This window comes from Hyperoodon ampullatus (assembly GCF_949752795.1).
Source record: "Hyperoodon ampullatus genome assembly, chromosome: 10".
Taxonomy (NCBI): domain Eukaryota; kingdom Metazoa; phylum Chordata; class Mammalia; order Artiodactyla; family Ziphiidae; genus Hyperoodon; species Hyperoodon ampullatus.
The window spans coordinates 32,966,056-32,991,337 of record NC_136923.1 but is presented as its reverse complement, the minus strand read 5'-3'; the positions used below and the strand labels follow the sequence as shown (position 1 = coordinate 32,991,337).

The following is a 25,282-nucleotide window of genomic DNA, read 5'->3' as shown; positions in this document are numbered from 1 at the left end:
GTAAGAATCGCCAGGCTGAGGGGAGGAGGGCCAGAGCAAAGGAGAGAAGTGGGGACAGACAGCATGGCTCATCCAGGAAGTGGGGAGATGTTCAAAGGGCCTGTGGAAGGGACAGGGTGGGAAGAGCAGGAGATGAGAAGGTTGGAACCAAGGCAGGAATGCCAACTCTATCCTGTAGAAAATGGGGCACCAGAGCAAGTTTTTTGGCAAGAACAGACATGATCAGATAAAAATTCTTTTTCTCGAAAACAGTGGCCATGGCTATACAGCACTGGTGAGATGTTCTGGTACCCTCTTTGCTAGCACACATGCATAAATACATGAGCTAAAAGCCAGGAATTGTAACAACAACAACAACAACAACAACAAAATTCCATTTCTATGCTTCGTGACTCCATCTCTTTGCTGAATGAGAAGTGAGCTAAATTTGCCCTTCCAACAGGAGTTGGAAGCATAGCCATCCCCTCCTGAAATGTGAAATTACACAGAGCTCTCACAACTGTAATTTATGGAGAAAAGATGGAATTCCCCTGCTACTTGACTTTACAACTCCAACCACTTCTGCCCAGATTCCCCCAGTGTGATAACAAGAACCTCACCTCTGGGTTGTGTCATCATTAAAATGAAAGGCTGACTTTTATTTTTTTTAAAGAATGTATGAGGTTGAGGCACAAAGGGCTTCCTGTGTTGAATGAGCATCTGGGGAATGTGGTAGGAGTCCCCAGAAAGACCCTCTGAGGCCAGGTGAGACCAGCACATAGTAACAGGCCCTAGGAAATGGTATGCTAAGTTTGCAGCTGAGAAGGTCTGGGAGCACCGAGGCCAGCCAAGATGGCAAGGGCATAGCATCTGGAAAGTAGGCTGGAAATCAATGAAGGCGGTTTAGCACAAGGATTAGGAATAGGAGTTCTGAGCCAAACAACCTGGATTCAAATCCCAGTGCTATTGCTTACTGTGTGGCCTCTGGCAATTTCCTTAACTTCTCTGTGCCTCAGTTTCATCATCTGTTAAATGAGGATAATAAGAGCACCCACCACAGGTCATTGTGAGGATCAAATAAGTCACTTAGTGCCTGGCACACGATAAGTAACCATAGCAGTTTTTGGAGGCTCTGTACGATAAACAATGAAATTTGCATTCAAATCATGGACAATAAGCTCCTATGTGGGACAGCAAAAAGCAATTATAAGTGCTGACAATGGCTAGGACATTTTCAGTAGGAATGCAAATCTATGCAAATAGCTGTTGCTGCTATCTTTATTTAATATATATAATATTTCTCATAGTATATAATTATGTATTATAAATAAAACTTTATTTTTAAATATCACATAATGTTACAAGTAACATTACCTAATATAGTAATATAATTATTTTGTTATGATCTGCTTTAACTTAAGAAAGAATTTGTCAACAAAAATGAGGGGTCTGAGGGGAGAGCCCCAGCAGCAGGTGCCTGGGCAATGCTTGCACAGTGACTTTTGACCCCCTTCAGGTAAAGTGACAGTGACACTAATGTGGAATCTAGAGCCAATCTGCTGGGTCAGAGGCTAGGATTTCCCACATAGGAGTTGCAGGCTTGGGAAAGTCACTTAGCCCTTAAAACCTTGAGCTCTTCATCTCTGCAAAGGGGATGATAACAATAGTATCACCTTAGAGTTTGTGGTGCTCAAATTTATGTGCATTTTTCACAGACAACCTTCCCAACAACCTGTGAATCATACAATTATGATGCCCATTTTACAAATGAGAAAACCCACGGCTCAGAGATGTTAATCAAATCACCGAAGAACACACAGCTAGACTGACACACAGGAACTCTGACTTGAGCCAGCACTCTTAGCCAGCCCTCAATTCTGCACACTTGTGAAGCATGAGAAGGATACACCACAGCTCCTCTGCAGGATGAGAGGGGTAACTAATGTGTGCACAGAAATTACTCTTTAAGAAGGGTGTGGGGGACTTCCCTGGTGGCACAGCACCTAAGAATCCGCCTGCCAATGCAGGGGACACGGGTTCAATCCCTGGTCCAGGAAGATTCCACATGCCGCGGAGCAACTAAGCCAGTGCGCCACAACTACTGAGCCTGCGCTCTAGAGCCTGGGAGTCACAACTACTGAGCCCATGTGCTGCAACTACTGAAACCCACGTGTCTAGAGCCCATGCTCTGCAACAAGAGAAGCCACAGCAATAAGAAGCCTGCGCACCGCAATGAAGAGTAGCCCCCGCTCGCCGCAACTAGAAAAACCCCATGAGCAGCAATGAAGACCCAATGCAGCCTAAACAAACAAACAAACAAACAAATAAAAAAGAAGAGTGTGTATTTTCCATTGCAGATCCTTACCCTTATGGCACCTGCTAAGGCAGTGAAACTCCCCGTTGTTAAACACCTATTATGCACCAAGCACCTTGTTGAGTGTCCCATCACATCATCGCCATTTCATCACCATGGCAATGCTATGAGACAAGGCCTGGAGGACGATGAGGCTCAGGGAGACTGAGTTCCTAGCCCGTGGTCACAGAGCTTGTCAATGGCAGCATCCCACCACACATCTGGGTCTGTCCTACTCCCACTTAGGCTTGGAGACAGGCTTTGAAAACACCCCCTAATGTCCTTCACGTGTCCCTCTCCCCCTCATTATGCACAAAGCTACTTACTCTGCACCAAGATGATGACCACAGGGGCCAAGCAGGGCCGTGGCACAAACTGTAATTACTACAGACAACAATTTGCATTCCAAATCTGAAGTGTGCTCGGTGTCACTTGAGCCCTGTAATCAGCTTAGCCTCTCTCCACATCTTCCTCGAAATGAAGACATACTAAAGGAACTAAGACACAGGGGGAGGTTGGAAAATATGCCTCTGCTCCCAGTGACCTGCCACCTGAGGAAAACCATGCCGAGAAATGGTCAGGGTTGAGCGCGATCTAAACCCCAGAGAGATCAAATTCCTCTGTCACAGAACAAAGAAAACAGCAGGCAGGACAGTGGACACGCTGGGCAAGACCGGTAAATAATTAAAGGCAGGAAACTCAGTACATAACACATGGGCCTCAGTTTGAGGTGTAATGGACACCCTTCCCTCCTTTATCACAAGTTGTTGTCTTGCCTACGAGTCACTTGTCAGGGTGTGGTGGCTTTGCCACCACAGGACATCCACAAGATGAGCAAAAGCCTTACTATGTTCGCACTGTGAGAAAAAAATACAACCTCTGCATTAGAGAAAGAGTTCCCAGAGGACCTTTCTATGAGCAAAGAATGCTATGATTTGGGTGCTCCCGAGTGGGGAAGGAGGGTATAGTGGGAAGAGAGGGAGTGGAGGATACCAGAATTCTCAACCCTGCCTGCAGCCTCTTTTACTATACCTGAACCACAGAGGCATTTGTACTAATAATTTTGGCTCCAAGTGTCTAGAGTCCTGAGTACTTGTTAACTGGGATTCACCATAGCCCTACTTTCTTTTACTAGGGAAAGAGGACAAACCACATGTCAATTTCCATCACCTCAGATCCTGACTGAAGATTTTCACATGGAACCTCTACTGAGTTGACGGCATCTGCAAGATTGCCCTAAAAACTAGAGTGTTGGACTTCCCTGGTGGCGCAGTGGTTAAGAATCCACCTACCAATGCAGGGGACACAGGCTCGACCCCTGGTCTGGGAAGATCCCACGTCGCGGAGCAACTAAGCCCGTGTACCACAACTACTGAGCCTGTGCTCTAGAGCCCACGAGCCACAACTACTGAGCCCACGCGCCCTAGAGCCCATGCTCCAAAACAAGAGAAGCCACCGCAATGAGAAGCCCACGCACCGCAACGAAGGGTAGCCCCCACTCACCGCAGCTAGAGAAAGCCTGCGTGCAGCAACAAAGACCAAACACAGCCAAAAAAACAAACAAAAAACCCCCCTAAAACCAGAGTGTTTCTCAAACTTTAATGTGCCCATAAATCACCTGGGCATCTTGATAAAATGCAGATTCTGATTCAGGTCTGGGGTGGGGCTCGAGATTCTGCATTTCTAACAAGCTCTCAGGTGCTGTTGCTGTTACTGCCTCATGGACCACACGTTAAGAACCTTTGCTAGGAGACGTGCTAGTGGCTGAAGCAGACCGAAAAAAAATCATATTTCCTATGTCTCTACGGTCATGATGTCAAGTGGTGTCTTCATTCTAAGAGCAAAGGAGTAAACTCAAGCACAGTGTACCTTTAAAGTTCTTGTTTCCAAGTTACCTCACTGACAGTTAATAGGATGACTCTTTTGGCAGGAAAACCTTGTTGAACGCTATTAACTGAGGAAAATCCAGCAGATCTTCCCTTGGCCCAAGTTTCTGGAATAGCCCTGGGTCCTCTGAGGTTCAAAGGACAGCACAGTTAAGCATCATGCCTTCACCAGCACTCTCATCACTGACGCTTCTTGGGGTGGCCAGCCCACTGCAGGTGCAGCTGTGTTCTAGAGGCTGAGCAAACTGCTTACCTAGCCCACCAGCTGTGGCTGGGGGCCTCTTAAGAACTTGAGCACTACCTCCTCAGTCACAGGTTGCATGCTCCCAACCAGACAGGCACCTTAATAAAATCATCCAACTAATTCAATACATTTTTTTTTTTTAACTGCCTGGAGCTGGGTGCCTTATCCCGTTATGCAAACAGTACACAGTGAATTGCTGATAGCATCTCCTCACCGTTTGCCAACATAAACCCTGCCAGGCCAGCAGAATTGAGCCCAGTGACTGTAAGCAACAATACTTGCATGGGTTTGTTTAAATAAACACAACTAACAACCGGTGAAAATGTTATCTCCTCCTATTGCTAAACCAGAGACTTCTGAAATTGAGTTCTTCTAGAAATAAAACCAAGTGTCAAGTGTAAGAAGTAGAAGGCAGCTGAGTGGAGAACACCCAGAAAACCAACTCTGTGTTTCTTCCACAAACACACATGTAGACATAGATTTTTGGACCACTAAAACTAAATCAACTGACTTGTATTGTCTGTTTCTTGCCTCACAGTAAGGATTTTTCTTTTCTATTCTTGTCCCCTGCACTTTTGGGCATTTGTCCTTTGAGCTGGGTATAACATATTAAAGAAGTTTGATATCATTAAATAACATAAAATTACACATAAGATATAAGAAGGAACATTAGACTTTAAACCCAAACCCTAAAATAGAAAAAAAAAATGCCTGTGGACAAGGGAAGAGAAATGGACATTTATTAAAGTAGAGAGATGATATTCAAGGACTAGGTAGGCTCCAGGGAGGGAGCCTTTGATGGACCACGTCAGAATGACTAATAAAACAAGATGGAAAAGCCATTTCCTGAGCAATGGGTGTTGGGAGAAAAGGAAGAGCAAACTGAGGACAAGCTAGTGGCACATATGCAGAGCCTCTTAGTCACTCTGGATAATGAGATGAGTATATTTTTAAAAGAAGGAAAAAAGACATGACATCAAGACTATAAGAATAGGCAGCAAGGGGCCTCCCTGGTGGCGCAGTGGTTGAGAGTCCGCCTGCCGATGCAGGGGATACGGGTTCGTGCCCCGGTCTGGGAGGATCCCATATGCCGCGGAGCGGCTGGGCCCGTGAGCCATGGCTGCTGAGCCTGTGCATCCGGAGCCTGTGCTCCGCAACGGGAGAGGCCACAACAGTGAGAGGCCCGCGTACCACAAAAAAAAAAAAAAAAAAAAAAAAAGAATAGGCAGCAGGAAGCTTTATTATGTTTCAAGAACAGCAAATCTTGTCTATTTGTACCAATTCTGTAGACTTGAAAAGACCATTCTAGTCTCAAACTCAAGCTTTTTCCTTCCTTGAGAAGTTTTGGAATTTGGCGATAAACTTATTGATGCCTGGCAAAGATCTGCTCCAAGAAAAACAAGTTTGATTTTCATTACAAAAATTTCACAGTGGGAAACATACTTTGGAGTGGAGGGTATTTTTTTAAAAGACAAGTATCTTTTTGACCCCGAAATTCCTAAGCCAAGTTTGCAATTGAGAGTCCTCAGAGTTTCAATAATAAATTAAACCCAAGAGGAGGAACACACAGGATGCCACATTAGGTATTTTTCTCTAATTTTCCCAAAGTGATATTCCACAGTATTGTCTCAAGCGATCATCCAGAACCCATAAAAATAATGTGCCCCAATTCAGGAAGATGAAACTGAGTTACCTATTAATTCTTTGGAATATTAACTCTTGGGGATGATTGCTTTAGGACTGTGATTACTCTCTTGGCTGAGTACGCAGTATTCATTCTTATTAAGGTGCTTTCCTCCCCTCTCTCACATATACAAGATTTATGGATTTTTTTTAGTTGTTGTTACAGAAAGAAGACAAAATTCCTCCAAGTTCACCTTTACCAAGTTCTCACATTTGAAACTCCTCCACAAACAGATGCCATATTTAAAAATTCCATCTTAAGGAACCATGGGATTTTGTCCAATTCATTGAATTTCTGACTCAGATTTATTCCTGCTGCCTGTTGTGGATGATTTTTATTCTTAAACCTTAAAACCTAAAACTCCACTTCAAAATTACAGTTCAATATTTGTCTTCTCACCTCAGTTTTTCTACTCTTCAACTATAAAAATTATGTACACACCCTGTAGAAATTTGGGAAAGTCAAAATAAAATGAAGCCACTTATAACCTCATGAGCCACTTATAACCTCCATGAGCCACTTATAACCTCACTTACAGAGAGGAAATCATTATTAATATTTTGCTATATTTTCTTTCAGTCCTTTAAATGAATTTTTTCATAGCAGGATTATTACTGTACCTACAATTTTGTTTCCTGATTTTAAAGTCATAACAATAAACATTTTCCCTGAATTAACACTCTTCCTCGACAGCCCCTTATGGCTGGATAATATGCACTCATATGGATAAAACACAATTTATACCAACGGTTCCACATAATTGGACATTTAGACTTTTTCCATTTTTTCTGTCATTATAATGACTGCTGCACTAAACATTTTTGTGCATAAATCTTTTTTTTTTTTTTTTTTTTTTTTTTGCAGTACGCGGGCCTCTCACTGTTGTGGCCACTCCCGTTGCAGAGCACAGGCTCCGGACGCGCAGGCTCAGCGGCCATGGCTCACGGGCCCAGCCGCTCCGCGGCATGTGGGATCTTCCCAGACCGGGGCACGAACCCGTATCCCCTGCATCGGCAGGCGGACTCTCAACCACTGCGCCACCAGGGAAGCCCTGTGCATAAATCTTAATCCACAGCTCTGATAACTTCTTGAGGATAAATTCCTAGAAGTGAAATTATTAGATCAATAGTCATAAATGCATTTATGATTCTTGACACAAATAGCTTTCCAGAAAGATGATCAAGTAACAATGCCACTGAACATTGGTGAGAGCATCAGTCCTACTGCACCCTCACGAGCACTTAAAGTTATCACTTTAAAAAAGGCTGATTAGGGCTTCCCTGGTGGTGCAGTGGTTCAGAGTCCACCTCCCGATGCAGGGGACATGGGTTCGTGCCCCGGTCCGGGAAGATCCCACATGCCGCGGAGCGGCTGGGCCCGTGAGCCATGGCTGCTGAGCCTGCGCATCCGGAGCCTGTGCTCCGCAACGGGAGAGGCCACAACGGTGAGAGGCCCGCGTACAGCAAAAAAAAAAAAAGGCTGATTAATTCTGCAGCTGAAAAACCTTAAAAATTTTCCCATTCTTAGACTGACCTGCTGAGGTCAATGATTTCAAATGTTCCCTCAGTATCAGAATAATCTTCAAATACAATGTTAATTTTTCTCACATACAAGAATGCAAGCAAAACCACAAACATGAAAAGAATGTAGTCATTTGTTGGATGTTTTCATTGGGCAACTAAGGTGCTGTAGTTAAGAAGCCAAGAACAACCAGTATGAAGTACCAGTCTGTGACCGTACGGAGAGATGCCCAGTACAGAGAGACACGAGCAAAGTAAATTCAGAACTGAATCCACTGCCAAACTTCACAAGACACATAAGGTTTGAATTACCATAAGTCACACTTATCAGAAAGAATACATTAGAATGTTCAGGAATACATCCAGATTACATTTAAAATTCATTTAGGGCTTCCCTAGTGGTGCAGTGGTTAAGAATCCACCTGCCAATGCAGGGGACACGGGTTTGAGCCCTGGTCCGAGAAGATCCCACATGCTGCGGAGCAACTAAGCCCATGCGCCACAACTACTGAGCCTGCGCTCTAGAGCCCATGAGCCACAACTACTGAAGCCCGTGCACCTAGAGCCTATACTCTGCAACAAGAGAAGCCGCCGCAATTAGAAGCCCGTGCACCGCAACAAAGAGTAGCCCCTGCTCACCGCAACTAGAGAAAGCCCGCGTGCAGCAACGAAGACCCAGCGCTGCCAAAAATAAATAAATAAAATAATTTATTTAAAAAATAAAATTAATTCAATAGCATTTTACACAAGAAATTTTCTTTCTTTCTCCAAATTGGTGCATATTCCCATATATATCAGGTAAGTTTTTTTACTTAATGGCACATATATGCAAGAGCAAATGGTCTAGACTCAGTCTCTTATAACCCAGGGCCTAAATTGATCACCCTAGAACATGGAAAAGCATTAGATAAATGGAAACCTTTTCTACTATACTGGAAATGGTTTGGGGTATCTTTCCCACATTCTCTTTCCAGGAAATGTGTCCCACTTTCCCCAATGCTGTCCACAGCTCCTGCTGAGTGGGTATAATATAACAGTAGCTGTAGCAAGGGGCGAAAGTATTTACTGGGCACCTACTATGTCACAGACCCAGTGCTAAATACTTAACATGAATTATTTAATTTAATTCTCATAAGAACCCCATGAGTTAGATACATTTTTCAGATGGGGAAATCTGAGTTTCAGTAGGTTTACTTACTTGCCCAAGCTGGTGGGTCCCTTTGACCCTGACTCTCTGGCCAAAGAAGACTGGACCAAGGGGGAGGGAAGCCCCTCTAGGAGCTGGCCAGAAGCCTGCCCACCACCTGTGAAGCCCAACAAAAGAAAGAGGATCTGAAGCAATCAGGGTTTTCTTAGGGATTTGGGGATAGGGCAAACAACTGAGACTATTCCACGAGCTTTGAGAGAAAGAGCTGCTGAAAGACATGTCAGGTTGGATCAGAGCTGGCATCGTGACAAGCCCAACAATGGCACATACAAGGAGAAGACACTGGGAGCAGGACCTGAATATCAGAAAGGTAAAAGCAGAGAGAGAAAGAATGAAACTGACCCACAGAGAGAAATCCTGGGTTTCTGCAACTGTAATTCTGTTATTAAACAGCACTTTTCTTGAGGTAATGGGAGCAAGTACCTGCTTTTTGCCAAGAGCTCTGTTTAAAATAACCACCAAGGAATTTACAGTGGAGTCATTCCTCACTGGAATGGACTGTCATCAGCATCTACCCTGTGTAGCAAGTTAGCACCATTAATAACAAAAAACCAACGCATGTGCCTCTTAATGAGATGCAAGTACCTGGATTCCCTTAGGATGTTTTCCTGCCCCAAAGTGCTTAACTTGAAACAAACCAAGTCTTTAGATCTAAATTACCAATTTATAAGAAATATAAAGGACAAAGGGGCAAGTTAAATGACATCATAGGTAAGCAATCAGATAAACTAAAATGTGAGACCCATTCCACAAGCAGTTGGTCTGGTCTTTTCAAAAAGTCAGTGTCATTAAAAAAAAAAAAAAAAAAAAAAAAAGAGGGGCTTCCCTGGTGGCGCAGTGGTTAAGACTCCGAGCTCCCAATGCAGGGGGCCCGGGTTCGATCCCTGGCCAGGGAACTAGATCCCACATGCATGCTGCAACTAAGAGTTCGCATGCCACAACTAAGGAGCCGGAGAGCCACAAGTAAGGAGCCCACCTGCCACAGCTAAGACCTGGTGCAACCAAATAAATAAATACTAAAAAAAAAAAGAAAGAAAGGAGAGATGAGGGGATTATTCAAGGATTTAAAAGGACTAAAAAACACAGTAACAAAATGAAATCGTCATCCTCAATTGGATAAAAACAACCAAACAAAAAATCCAACCAGATGCAATGCATGGTCCTTGAATGGTTTTGGGGGAAACCAACTATAAAAGATAATTAGAGGGACTTCCCTGACGGTTCAGTGGTTAAGAGTTCGCCTTCCAACGCAAGGAGTGTGGGTTCAATCCCTGGTCGGGGAGCTAAGATCCCACATGCCTTGGGGCCAAAAAACCAAAACATAAAACAGAAGAAATATTGTAACAAATTCAATAAGGACTTTTAAAATGGTTCACATCAAAAAAAAATCTAAAAAAAAAAAAGATAATTGGGGAAATAGGAATATAGACTGCATGTTGGGGAATTAATAGTAACTTTATTAGGCTTGATAATGTAGGAAAATGTCCTTATTCTTAAGACATACATACTGAAGTATTTAGAAGTGAAGTGTCGTGATTGTCTTACTTTGAAATGATTTAGTAAAATAAAGCCAAATTGTATAAACAGCTAGAGATAGATAAACAGGTAAAGCAAAATGTTAGCAATTAATTGTTGATTCTAGATGGTGGGTGTTCATTGCACTTATCTTTCAACTTTCCATATATTTAAAAGTTTTCATAATAAAAAGTTGAAAAAATAGCCCACATAGTAAAAATAATAATCTTGGAAACCCCTTAGGAAGATATCTGGTGATGCCTCACAGCCCTTCTCTCAATAAACCACACTCAATAGTTCCTACTTGACTGCTATAACAAATATTGTACATACACCTTCAGTTTAGCCCCAGACGAAGCTGTTGCTTGTTTTTAGGGGCAATGCAGCACAAAAAGCCCCCATCAAGTTCTAGAATCACCATCAGCCCACTGGGATCGACAGAGGAAAAAGCAGGTTCACAATCCCATCTAACAATGAGTCGTAAGTTCCCGTCCCACCCTTTTTTCTATAAGCAAGTTTAGATGAACCTGCATAAATTAAATGAACATCTGATACAACTTCCTTGAACCTTCCTCAAATCAGAACTTTTAAACAAGTCCTCATCTGTCCATAAAAAAGTAATAGGCCTCATTCCCTCTTTTTTCCAAATGGTGTAAGGTCAAATCAGCCCTGAGGATATAAAAACACATTATGCATTAGCAGCATTCTGCTGTATGGCATATTTCCTCCTCCCTGAATGTGTGTTAACCAGGAGCTCAGGGCAGTGGTGGTTCACGCTGCTGCATGGACCACCATTAGATGCTGCAGCATCTAATCCAGCTGGTTTTATTACCAGTACCATGTACAAGTCCACAGTAAGAGTCATGCTCAAAAAGGCTAGTCCAGGAGCTGTGTTCATTGAGATTTCCAGAGTCAGACGGCAGAAGGAGAGAGCCTGGGTGGGGGATGACAAATGGGGGAGGCCCAAAAATCAAGTAAGAGAAGAATTTTCATCATCAGGCCTAAATAAGATAGCCCATTTAAAAATGAGCTCTGTGCAATCAAGTTGTAATGAGCTTTTGCTTTTAGAGAATATTTATTTCAATTACTAAAGGTGAATAAGTTTGTGACAACTTACAAATAATAATATAAATATATTTCTATTATTTCTAATCAATAATAGAAATATCTTAAGTTATATTAAGTATAAATAAGTGGTAAGTAGAATATGTGTGTGGTAAACATAGATAGGAAAGGGTGAAAGGAGCAAAAGATACCTACTATCCATGAGCCACCTGGTTACTGAATGTTTCTTATGCACTAGATATGCATGAGACTTATGAGGTACTGACTTTACAGAGGCACTAAATATATATGAGCACTTAATATACATGAGGCCTTAATTTGGCTACCCACTGGAGACACCCTATTCTGGCCCCACGTGTCCTCTGCCCAAGAAACACAAATAAAATAGAAATTAGCCAGCTGTTCATCTGGCTAATTGCCAAGCTGCTACTGTTGACCAGGTATGTTTGCCCCTGAGTTTTTATGATAAAGCAAGTGTGTGTCATTGGCCCAGGGCACCTTCAGTCTGCGGACCTCTTGCCTGCACTTCAACTCTGGTCCTTGCAGCCACATCCGTGGGGAAGGGCAATGCAGTAAAGAGAAAGGGGACGTATTGGCATTGTGAACCCCAGGATACAGGTGAGGTCCTTCCGTCCTCTCTGTAGTATGTTAACTTACCCCATTTCTCCCCCTTGCTTCTCACTATGTTTCAACTGGTTTAATTGGACGGTATGATCTGAGCATTTAAAGAAAAGGGTGAGGCACTATTTAGCCTCACCATGAGCTAAACTTCGTCCAATCCATTAAACAGGCCACATTATTGTGAAGAGGAAGAAGTTGATAGGAAAGAAGAAAAGTCGGTGACAGGACCATTACCAACCCCCATGTAAGAGGCTTCAATTCCCATCCCCAACTTCTGACGTGGGCAGGAAACAGAATATAAAATCTAACACAGAGGGGAAAAGGAAAACTGAAAGGAAAGGTTCGGATTCAGAAAAAAATTTCCAAATTGCTGCATCCCCTCAGTTCTCAATACCACCTTCCCCTCCCACACTTTCAAATAGCAAGAGGGCCTTCTGGAGGTGATGAGATCACTGCCACAATATTGTTTGTGTAATAAAGGCTAAATTTGATTAGAATGAAAAATAAATACCTCCATGAAAAGTCATAAATGCAACAAAACACAAAGCAATACCGAGACTGAGTCTTGGGCCACCTTCTATTTAAGACCTAAATAGACATTTCTCCAAAGAAGACATACAGATGGCCAATAGGCACATGAAAAGATGCTCATCATTGCTAATTATTAGAGAAATGCAAATCAAAACTACAATGAGGTACCACCTCACACCGATCAGAATGGGCATCACTAAAAAGTCTACAAATAATAAATGCTGGAGAGGGGATGGAGAAAAGGGAACGCTCCTACACTGTTGGCGGGAATGTAAATTAGTGCAGCTGCTATGAAAAACAGTATGGAGGTTCCTCAAAAAACTAAAAATAGAATACCATATGACCCAGCAATACCATTCCTGGGCATATACCCAGACAAAACTATAATTTGAAAAGATACATGCACCTCTATGTTCATAGCAGCACTATTTACAATAGCCAAAACATGGAAGCAACCTAATGTCCTTCGACACATGAATGGATAAAGAAGATATGGAATATTACTCAGCCATAAAAAAGAACAAATCAATGTCATTTTCAGCAACATGAATGGCCCTAGAGATTATCATACTTAGCAAAGTAAGTCAGTCACAAATACCATGTGATATCACTTACATGTGAAATCTAAAATACATCACAAATGAATATATCTATGAAACAGAAAGAGATTCACAGACACAGATAACAGACTTGTGGCTGCCAAGGGGCAGGTGGGGGGGAAGGACTGGGAGTTTGGGATTAGCAGATGCAAACTATTATATATAGAATGGATAAACAACAAGGTCCTACTGTATAGCACATGGAACTATAATCAATATCCTGTGCTAAACCATAATGGAAAAGAATGTGAAAAGTATATATATATATATATATGTATAACCGAATCACTTTGCTGTACAGCAGAAATTAACACAACATTATAAATCAACTATACTTCAATACATTTTTTAAAAAATAAAATAAAAAAAAAACCCCTAACTAAGCTCCAATACTTCCCAATGGCACAGAAATGACCTCAGCCATTTCAGAATGCAATTTTCCAGGATCTGCTATTATTTCAATTAATACAGAGGACTATTATGTTTTATGTCTTATGAGCAGTTTATTCTTGCTCCCAGATCAGATTGTGAGGATTGAAAAAAAAAATCAGTAACCAAAAGGACTACTTCTAACCAAACAAAGAAGAAGAGAAGTTAGAAGTTTTGTTTATCTGAAAGTCAGACCCTGGGAATCAGGATGATTACCCTTTACTCTGGGATGAGAGATGGGGAAGACTTCTGTAGACAAGAATTGTTTGTATCTGCCTAGTGTCTCTCCCCTTCTTCTGGAAACTGCCCCTTCCCTCCCATGTTACTATGGTTACCACAGGAGCCAACGTAGTGGTACAGCAGAACGCCACACTGTAGTCACTGCTGATTGGTCTAGGAGTATCCACCCTACCCCGGCTGAACCAATCAAACCCCACCCCCCAGTGCTTTTGGATCTGAGAGAGAAAAGGCTGTCACTCTGCAGATGGCTGCATTTCCACAGTATGGAGAAATGGAGGAAGTCAGTCTGCAGAGAAAATGCAGCAAACAACAGAGGAATTGGGAGCCCTCATGGGCTTCTGGTGCCTGGTTCCAGGGGCTTCTGAGATCCTGCTGCATTCCACGAGATATTCTTGAGCTCTCTATAATTTTAAAAACTCTCCTTGTTTAAGCTAATTTGAGTTGAATTTCTATCACTTGCAACAAGATCTCCTAATTAACCTAAAAGATCACAGTCAAAAGCATCTTTTACCTTGTATAAATCTAGAACAAAAAGAGAACAATTGAGTTGACAACTGCATAAAATAAACAACAGCATCTATAAATTCTGCCTCAAAAGTGCAAAATTTGCACAGCTGGTATACAAGCCACTGTATGTCCCCACAGACCTCACATATGACCAAAAAAAAGAAACTGCTTTTGAATCTAAAAATGAGTTTCAATGTGCCTGGCATATTTTTGGTGTCAGCAGACGGAGAATGAAATGGGCTTTTCCTCACAGGTGTCAGCATCTCTCACAGGCTGGCTTCTCCACTGTCTGAAGGGAAATGACACAAGAAGACTAAGCAGAAACGAGAGACAGTTTTTCCTTTTGAAAGGGTACCTCACATCAAAAAGGCATCTATTATAAACTCAAAATGGGTTGAAGACCTAAATATAAGACATGATACCATAAAACTCCTAGAAGAGAACATAGGCATAACATTCTCTAATATAAATCGTAGCAATATTTTCTTAGATCAGTTTCCCAAGGCAATAGAAATGAAAGCAAAAATAAACAAATGGGACATAGCAAACTTATAAGCTATTGCACAGCAAAGGAAACCATCAACAAAACAAAAAGACTACCTATGGAATGGGAGAAAATATTTGCAAATGATGACACCAGCAAGAGCTTAATTTCAAAAATATACAAGCAGGTCATAAAACTCAATATCAAAAAAACAAACAACCCAATCAAAAAAAGGCAGAAGGGACTTCTCCAGTGGTTAAGACTCCGCACTTCCAGTGCAGGGGGTGTGGGTCTGATCCCTGGTCAGGTAACTAAGATCCCACATGCTGAGTGGCCAAAAAAAAAAAAAAAAAAAGGCAGAAGACATAAATAGACATTTCTCCAAAGAAGACATACAGATGGCCAACAGGCAAGTGAGAAGATGTTAAACATTAGAGAAATACAAATCAAAACCACAATGAGGTATCACCTCACACCAGTCAGAATGGCTATCATCAAAAAGTCCACAAATAGGGGCCTCCCTGGTGGCGCAGTGGTTGAGAGTCTGCCTGCCGATGCAGGGGATACGGGTTCGTGCCCCGGTCTGGGAGGATCCCATATGCCGCGGAGCGGCTGGGCCCGTGAGCCATGGCTGCTGAGCCTGTGCGTCCGGAGCCTGTGCTCCGCAACGGGAGAGGCCACAGCAGTGAGAGGCCCGCGTACCCCAAAAAAAAAAAAAAAAAAAAAAAAAAAAAGTCCACAAATAATAAATGCTGGAGAGGGTATGGAGAAAAGGGAACCTTCTTCCTACACTGTTGATGGGAATGTAAATTGGTGTAGCTACTATGAAAAACAGTATAGAGGTTCCTTAAAAAACAAAAAATAGAGCTACCATATGATCCAGCAACTCCACTCCTGGCTATACATCCAGAAAAGACAAAAACTCTAATTTGAAAAGAAAAAATATATATATATTCACACACACACACACACACACACACACGGGAATATTACTCAGCCATTAAAAAGAATGAAGTATTGGATTTGCAGCAATATGGATGGACCTAGAGAATATTGTACTTAGTGAAGTAGAGAAAGATATATATTATATGATATCACTTATATGTGGAATCTAAAAAATAATACAAATGAATCTATATTCAAAACAGAAATAGACTCAGACACAGAAAACAAAATATGGGTACAAAAGGGGAAAGAGGTGGGGAGGGATAAATTAGGAATATGGGATTAACAGATACTCACTACTATACATAAAATAGATAAGCGGGCTTCCCTGGTGGCACAGTGGTTGAGAGTCCACCTGCCAATGCAGGGGACACAGATTCATGCCCCGGTCTGGGAAGATCCCACATGCCGTGGAGCGGCTGTGCCCGTGAGCCATAGCCGCTGAGCCTGTGCGTCTGGAGCCTGTGCTCCGCAACGGGAGAGGCCACAACAGTAAGAGGCCCGTGTACCACAAAAAAAAAAAAAAAAAAAAAAGATAAGCAACAAGAATTTAATGTATAGCACAGGGAATTATATTCAGTGCCTTGTAATAACCTATAATGGAAAATAATCTGAAAAATATATATATATAACTGAATCATTTTGCTGTATACCTGAAACTAACACAGTATTGTAAATCAACTATACTTCAATAAAAAATGAAAATAAAAAATACAATCCAAGGGAGTATAAGGGAATTAAAAGGGATTTGGGGTGATGAAAAGTTTACCATAGAATTGTCCTTTGTTTTTAGCACTTTTAAAAAGTTGGTCATGTCTTACCTCCTTTGAAGACAAAGTATGTGGCATCAGCCTTGTTTTAAAGAGGCAGTAGGCTTCAATGGCCTGGGGACAGACTGTCCCAAGTTCAAATGCTGGCTCTGCCACTTACTATGGCTGTGATTTTAGGCAAGTGAGCAGATGTGGGCTCAGCTTCCTCATCTTCGAAATGGAAGAGATATTATCTACCACGCAGGACTGCCACAGCCTTGCTTGGAGCTGATGTTAAATAATGTAGGTAAATGTACAAACGGAGGCTGTGAGAGAAGAGAAAGCCATGCCACCTTCTTTTGCAAAAGAGAGGTGAGGCCACAGTAAACAACGACCGGGCCAGGTGTGTGTTGAGTATTAGAGACTCTGTCACTCTAATGAGTTGTGAATTTCAAAGCATTTCAGCCTGATCATCAAGAAACATTCGGCTGCACTTCTGAATGCAACTTCCTTCCAAACACGGGGCCTGGGATGGGTCGGACAGCCTGCAGCAGGCACAGGACCTATTGTCTGAAGACATGGTTCTGCTCCTGATCTCTTGGCTTGACCCTCACAGCGGTCAGCAATATTTCCTGTCTGTCTAGGAACTGGACTTCCTTTGGTGACAGTACCAAACTCTTCCTTGGAGCAGGAGGTTAGTATTTAAAATAGCATTAACTGTGCCAGGAATGATAGGAATATGTACCCAAAAAGTGCATAGAAAGAAGGCTGGGCAGGGAACTATAGATGCTTGGGGTGTGGGAGAGAAGGCCAAATGTCCATGCAGGAAGGAGCTGGGGCAGGCTGGATGTAGTGGGCTGACAGCGGGCCAGCCTATGTGAGAAATGTCCCTTTCCAAGGCCAATAAGAGCCATTTTCGGCCCCAGCAGGATAAGCCTCAACAGGCTTTGAAAGGCTTTCAAATCAATCTTTTTACAGATGTCTCATATATGTAACTACTTTCTACCATGAGAACTGTATCCATAGGTGCATGGATAATAGAACTCTGAAAGTGGCTAAAAAATGAGGACCTTTGCCCTAAAAAATGTGATGTGCTTCCCAAACCCTGCACTAAATTTCAAGCACCCACTGACCCCCCAAATATCTGGACACCCCACTAAGAGGGATTCCTTACTCACCTGACAAGGGTGCCAGAGGCTGCAGGTATGGATGGCACTTGTGTTATCCATGCCATATAACCAGGTGGGGGTCATTTGAAAATACAGGTGTCTATTATCATGTTTAGGGACCTTTTGTTTTTAACCTCTGTTAAGCAGCTCTGTCATATGCCTCCTACTCTGACATTTTGCAATGACAAAATAATTTGTTTACGTAGACATCTACTAGATGTTAAGGTTCACAAGATCAAGACTGTGTCTTATTCAATTTTGTGTCTTTATGATTGAATAAATGCTTATTAACATTTTATTTAAAAAAAAAAAAAGAAAGAAAAACAACAACAAACTGTTCCTTGGAGCAAATGTCCCTTCCTCACTTCCAGTGGCCCTAGCAGAACTGCCAATCACAAAACACTGTCCACCCAGTTCCCTTAGGGGAGCACATAAACAAGGCCTGTCCAATACTCTTGACCACAGTGATTGGCCAAGGTATAGCTATGTCATTGGCCATGGTATAGCTATGTGACTGGCCAAGGAATAGCTATGTGACTGGAACGAGGTCAATAAGAGTCCTACGCTGGGATTTCACATCTGGATTCTGGAAGCATAAACTTCTCTCTTCCCTCTGGAAAAGTATGGCTGTTTGTGGTTATCCCCTCCCTCCAAAAAAGTCCGTGTGTAGTAGGAGAAGACAAGACCAAAACCCCAAGAGTGACAAAGCTGAGAGAGTATACCTGGATACAGTGGTACCTGAAGCCTACCCATCAGTTTCCCTCAGTCAAATGAACCAATCAATTCCCCTTTCTACTTGAGCTTGTTTTGATTGAGTTTCTATCACTTGTAGCCAGAAGAGTCCTGACTAATACACTAAACCTTATTTTTCTCATCTGAAAATTAAATAGTTAGGGCTACAATGTTCAAAGTCCCTTCCAAAGCCCCAGAGTTTAGAAATTTCTTACCAAATGGCTTAGGCAAGAGTAAAGACCAGGCACTGGAGAAAGAGACAAGACCAGCATGGCCCTGAAATTTGGTTGATATTTAAAATTCAAATCCCAGATCTGGCACCTAAAACAATGCCTCACACATGGTGGGTCTTGTTAAGCATTTTTAAGTTAACTACAGGCAATGACAGGTGTTGTGGTCCAGAGATTTTCACATTTCTAGGATGAGTTTCCTCCCTGAGTCTGTCTCTGTGACCCTCTTTCTCAGCTTACTGGAGGAGCTGTAGCAAATATTTTCACAAGGAACGGTGGAAATTCTGAGCTGAGCACTGCCCCAAGCAGATCCAGAAGAGATGTCTCAGAGCAAGACACCTCCCAGGGTCCCACCTCTCTGAGGGTCCTGCTTTCTTATTCTCCCCATTCTGTTCTGGTTTCACTCATGATGTTTCCACCAAAACTGTCCCAACCAAAACCATCCTCTTGGCTTCTCTCCATGAACATCTCTTTAGCACCCATGGTCTGGTGAGAGATGGCACAGCACCACGCCTTGCCCGGGAGGGTGGGGAAGTCCCATAGGGTTGGTAACACCCAGGGCCTCTGTCTCCTTAGACGAGCATGAGAACCAAAGGACACAACCTACAATTAACAACGTCAACTCAAGAGAGGACTGAACCGATTGGTAGGTAGAAAGCATGTGTCATCCAAGTGTCACCAGCCCTTCCCGAGGCTCTCTGCAGACAAAAACTCCAGCCAAAAAAAAGGAAAACCACAAATGCAACTCCTAATGCCTTGAGAAGTCATGCAGATCTGCAGTGAATGTTTCCAGGGAGGATGAGGAGGGGGTTACAATACATTCATTCAGCAAGACTTCCCTTAAAATTTTTTTGAAACATCTTTCTTTTCCCAGAATGTCTATTCCTTAAGACACTGACCAATCCCTTCACTCCCCTCGTGCCCTGTCCCCGGCTCCCTCCTTGGCCCTCATGTGTCTCCCTCTTCACTTCTCATCTAGAGCCATGTGGTTCCTTCTCCTCTTGCCTTTTCCAACCCATTTCTTATCACCTCTTCTCCCCACTCCCACCCCCAAACCCCACAAATGTCCAGGACCTGGGTGAACTAACACAGGATCCTTCTTCTTTACAAACTAAAGAGGAATGGAATTGCAAATGCTTCTAATGGTCTCCTCTGCCGTGTATATAAACATGGGAAATTTGCAAGCACAGAGATTCTAAAACCTTCCTTTCCAAGTAAAGAAGAAAAGGAAGAGTTCACAGAATGCGTGCCTTGCCCTAGAACAGCCTGCACAGTTCATTCTAGCAGGTCCGAGAGTCACGTTTCATTACAGAAAATGTATCAGCTAGAGAATACCTCCAACGTCCTCCTCCTGGCACTCTGGGTGCTTCTTGTCTTCAGTTCCAATTACCATGATGGTTACAGAGCGTGTCCTGGCTGGGAGTGAGGGTGTTTCCACTTAGTTGGGTTTCCTTCCTCCCCCACCATGTCATGGAGGATTATGCTCCAAGTGACACAGAGATGATTTGGCCACAGAGGAATCTGGCAATTGACCAGGCCCTGAACCATCTCCCTCTGGTTTATCTTGAGGTCAGTTTGTCTAACTTTACCAAGAAGCTACAGGGGCCGGAAGAATCAAAGCAAAGACAAGAGACCAAGATCAACACAACAATTGACCTAACTGCCTAACAGACTCTAGTCACTTTGACACTTTTAACCATTCGGGGGAAAATCTTATGAGCTGGCTAAGAATTTGAGGGCTGATAGGAAACTCAAGTCAACAAAGCATTAGATTCTGTCATCTATTTGGTTGCAATTAGCCAGGGGCACTTTGTTTGTTTGTTCCTCTGCAGCAATTACTAATGTTAAATGTTACCCCTGCAAGGCTACAACTGACAGAGGGTCCCTAAAACCAAGTGTGCATCTAACAGGTTCCTTCTCAGCAGCAAGTTCTATAAACCAGACTTGTGCTTAAAAGTTCATAAAATATTTTTCAAGGACAAACAGTTTAAGAGGTCTCACAGCCATAGGTAGGGTAATCAATTGTCCCAGCTTGCCCGGGACTGAAGTTTCCCAAGACATGGGACTTTCAGTGCTAAAACCAGGACAGTCCCAGGCAAACTCAGGGCAATCTCTAGATGTACCACAACCCTAGGCTAGTGACTACTGTTGAATCAGAAGGAAGGGTGGGGAACATTGAAAGGAGGGTAGAGAGGGAGAGAAAATAAACATCTTCAAAACAGCCAATTGCTCACAGAAGGTTCAATTTCTCTGTAGTTCAAAATCAACTACAAACATCAACTGTTCCAAAGTGTGTATAAACTGTTTTGTCAATAAAGGGTTTATGGCCAATGACTTTGGGAAATGCTCCAAACAAAATCCCATCAGGTCTCCTTCACGTAGTCTCTACGCACATCAACCCATCAAAGGCTCTGAGAAGTCCTGGAGTGGTGAACATATTTAATTTGGTGCTCTCAGGGTGTCCCAAGTTTATTTGACTACACAAGTTTTTTTCACTTAATGGTTATGATCATGCAACTGAACATACTTTGAGAAATGGGGATCTTATCCATTTATGGATATGTGTCAACAAATCTCTCTTCATACTCAGTGAAAAGCATGCTGAAACTTAGCTAAAAGAGAGCCAGGATCTGTATTTTTAAAAAGACATCTGAGGAAACTGACTGAGATGTATGTAGGATATTAAAGATGAATCAAACCAGTAAAAACAGTGCTGAAAAGATTAAAGACTTGACCTTGAAACATAATCTGAATTGAATTTTGTGTCTGATAGATGTAAGAGATTTTTTTTTCTTTTTCTTTTTCTTTTTTAACTTTTGGCTGCATTGGGTCTTCGTTGCTGTGTGCGGGCTTTTTCTGGTTGCGGCAAGCAGGGACTACTCTTCGTTGCAGCTCGCAGGCTTGTCATTGCGGTGGCTTCTCTTGTTGCAGAGCACGGGATTAGGCACGCAGGCTTCAGAAGTTGTGGCACATAGGCTCAGTAGTTGTGGTTTGCGGGCTCTAGAGCACAGGCTCAGTAGTTGTGGTGCACAGGTTTAGTTGCTCTGTGGCATGTGGGATCTTCCCGGACCAGGGCTCGAACCTGTGTCCCCTGCACTGGCAGGCTGATTCTTAACCACTGCACCACCAGGGAAGTCCCTAAGAGATTTTTTATTCATTCATTCATTCCATTTATTCATTCAAATTAATTAAGCATGTATGTGCCAGGCACTGTGCTAGGCCCAGGGATATTGCAGTGAACAAGAGAGAGTGATAAGGTCTCTGATGCTTGGGGCTTCCAATCTTAAATTTCACTAAGTATTAAGTAACAATCTTAACAATGAGAAAAAAGTACAGGGGTCCATAGGAGGTGCCTCTAGGTCAGATTCAGGAGGCAGACATGATGCATTCCTACAGGAGGTGATGTCAAGGCTTAAACCCAATGGATAAAGTGGGTGGGCCAATGCAGTGTGTGTAGGAGTGTAGTGCTGGGCAGCAGGGGACAGTGTTCTGGGCAGAAGGAACAACACATGCAAAGGCCTGTGAAACAGAGCTCAGAGCATTCTCTACACAGGCAAGGGTCTTGTTCCTGAAGTCAGAGGTAGAATTCATTTTAACACACAGAAGGGCCTCCATACACTTTGACTATTATTATTATCATAATCACATAAAGGAAAAGAACTCTGCATCAAGGGGAGGTTAAATCTGACCCTTCCTACACCTCTAAAGGTCTACGGCTTTGTGATTGGGAGAATTCTATGATTCCCTTTACAGCCTGTTTAAAGGTTATAGACCTCTCCTCTTGTAAAGTTCCCACAAAGTCATAAATCTACATATGAATAGACTGTACAGTTCTGATTTCTTTTTCCTTCACTGTGCAGCGGTTCCCTTTTTGTTCCCCCAAAACAGCCACAATGCCCACTTCATCAACCTTGACATCTCTTGGCTTCTTTACAAGATGCTTCCAGTAACCCAAGACCTACATGGCAAGCAACATCGACGGGTGCTTAGCGAGCCACTTAGATTTTTTTTTTTTTTTTTTTTTTTTTTTTTTTGCGGTACATGGGCCTCTCACTGCTGTGGCCTCTCCCGCTGCGGAGCACAGGCTCCGGATGTACAGGCTCAGCGGCCATGGCTCACGGGACCAGCCACTCCGCGGCATGTGGGATCTTCCTGGACCGGGGCACGAACCCGTGTCCCCTAGCATTGGCAGGCAGACTCTCAACCACTGTGCCACCAGGGAAGCCCCAGATTTTTTAAATTAAACCACAAGCGGTGATGCAAACATGACTTCCCCAAGTGGTAAAGCACAGAAGCTTGGTGGAGACTTTGACTAGTAAAGCCAACCTCGGCAGTGTCCTCTCTGGAGCATCTGGAACAGGACATATAAGGGCTGGGACTGTCCAGGGAAAACACTTACCCCTCTGAAATTCCAGGCTTTAGGAGACGGAAACATGGGAAAGTTGTTTTGCCGCTGCCGTTTAGGCCTGGAAGAGGACAAAAAAAAAAAAAAAAAAAAAAAGACCATGCATTCATTATTCATTGGTTAGCTCTTCAGAGGAAATCACCAATTTCAGATGTAGCTTTGTCAAAAAGAGAGATGCTTGGAGAAATGGTCCAGGCAGGTGAGGCAGCTATTGTTTTCTACAGCTCTGCAATCTTTAGCAGCCAAACTCACTGCAAACTCCTTCCCAGGCCCCCAGGAGGAAAGCTCCAGAGTCCCTTTAAAAAGTCAAAAATTAAAAGATAAAAGAAAAAAATTAAAGAAAATCTAAAATTCAACCTGGATGAGAGAAAAAAAAAAAAGCCAGACCGAACTCCAATCTTGATCTTTATTTCTCACACACAAGCAGTTCCCAAAGGGATGCCATCAGATGATGTCTGTAGCTTCGGCGGAGCCTGGAACCCTCCCTTGTTGCTTACTTGCTGGGGAGTTCCTGCACCTCCACTCAGGCCACACTAGAGCTATAAACTTTTTTTTTTTTTTTTTTTTTTTTTTTTTGCGGTACGCGGGCCTCTCACTGCTGTGGCCTCTCCCATTGCGGAGCACAGGCTCCAGACACGAAGGCTCAGTGGTCATGGCTCACGGGCCCAGCCGCTCCGCGGCACGTGGGATCTTCCTGGACCGGGGCATGAACCTGTGTCCCCTGCATCGGCAGGCGGATTCTCAACCACTGCGCCACCAGGGAAGCCCTGGAGCTCTAAACTTTTAAAGGGACGACTGACAGGACACGCAGCCGCTGCCTAACAAGTTAGAACCGGCTTTCTCGCCTATTAATCTCTCCCCACGAATCAACCGCCTTAGATGTGATGGAGGCAGCTTCAAGTCGGATCTGCACAAGCGGCAGGTAACCGGTACAGAAAAGGAAAGATGCAGCAAGGGGCTGGGCGGCTCCAGACACACCAGGAACACCTTACTTCTGTCTTGTAAAGTGAATCCAATTTTGTAGCTGCCAACATACCCACAAGGATGCCTCTTACAATGTTTTTATGGAGTGGTAAATTACTCCTCCCCAAAATGCTATGTCTGTCAATATGGATATTCAAACGTCATGTTTGCTTGAAGTACCACTTCACTGAAAAACATCCCTGAAAAAGGTCCACCTTGCGCTTGCCGTGAGGTTTTAGTCACTGATGGGCCAAAGGGTGGTGGTGCTGGTTTTTTAACATGATACTCACACCTTTTCTTTGACCTCCCTGCCACAATCAGCAGGAATGCAAGGCAGGATGCTTGTAGTGACCACTGCACAGGCTCTGCAGTATGTCAGGCCTGATAAAAATCTGGACTGACTCTACCAGGCATAAGAGATAAATAAACAAAATACAACATAATTATAATAATAGCAGCAGCTGACAGGTATTGGGTATTTAAAACAGCATATGCTAATACTTTATGTAGTTAATCTCACTGACTCTCCACTGGGAGCTGAGGTTCACTGTTGTACCCATTTAACAGATAAGAAAACAGACACCTAAGGATATTAAGTGAGTCAACTATCACCATACAGGTGAAATCAGGATTCTGTTCTCAGGTGTCTGATCTCACACCCCATGGTGTTTTATTAGCTGTGTAACCCTGAGCCCAAGGCTTAAGCTCTGGAGCTTTCATATTCCTATGTGCAAAACGAGAAATAATACCCTGACACAGAGTCAAGATGAGATGTGGGTTCTAACTCCAGTGCTGTCACTGCTAAGTTCTCAACAGATGTCAGCACGGTGCCCACATCCCCACAACCTGCCCTCCCTCCCCCGCCGCCTCCAAATCTTGGCTCCAAGGACAGCCTTCAATCAGGGACAGAGGATTGACACAGCAGAGCTGGGACAACTCACCAAAACAGCCGGGAACTCCCTCCTGCTGATGTGTCTTTATATCCAACCCCCTTCTTCTGCATCCTCCTCCTCCTCACCCACATGTACAATAAAAACCCAGGCTAATAACTTCTCAAGACAAACAGAGAAAACGTGGGTGGTTATTTAGATTTAATACTCTTCTCTTATTAAGTAACATGTTGGTCTAAGCTCTTCTGAAAAGATATTTCTCCCTTAAAAAAAAAAAAAAACTTAGAATTCAACAATACTTCTCCCTGGATACCGCTCCCTCCCCTCCCAGGTTA

General features: G+C 43.1%; 1 protein-coding gene across 1 annotated transcript in view; it reads right to left on the bottom strand.

Moving 5' to 3' along the window:
* ARHGEF3 (Rho guanine nucleotide exchange factor 3) overlaps window positions 1-25,282 on the bottom strand; it is a gene marked incomplete at both ends in the record, with an annotated part of 279,852 nt that overhangs the window by 188,181 nt on the left and 66,389 nt on the right. The window contains one exon of the mRNA XM_079713688.1: window positions 23,089-23,155. Coding sequence (XP_079569814.1) covers window positions 23,089-23,155 — 67 coding nt within the window. The remainder of the gene's footprint in view (window positions 1-23,088; window positions 23,156-25,282) is intronic.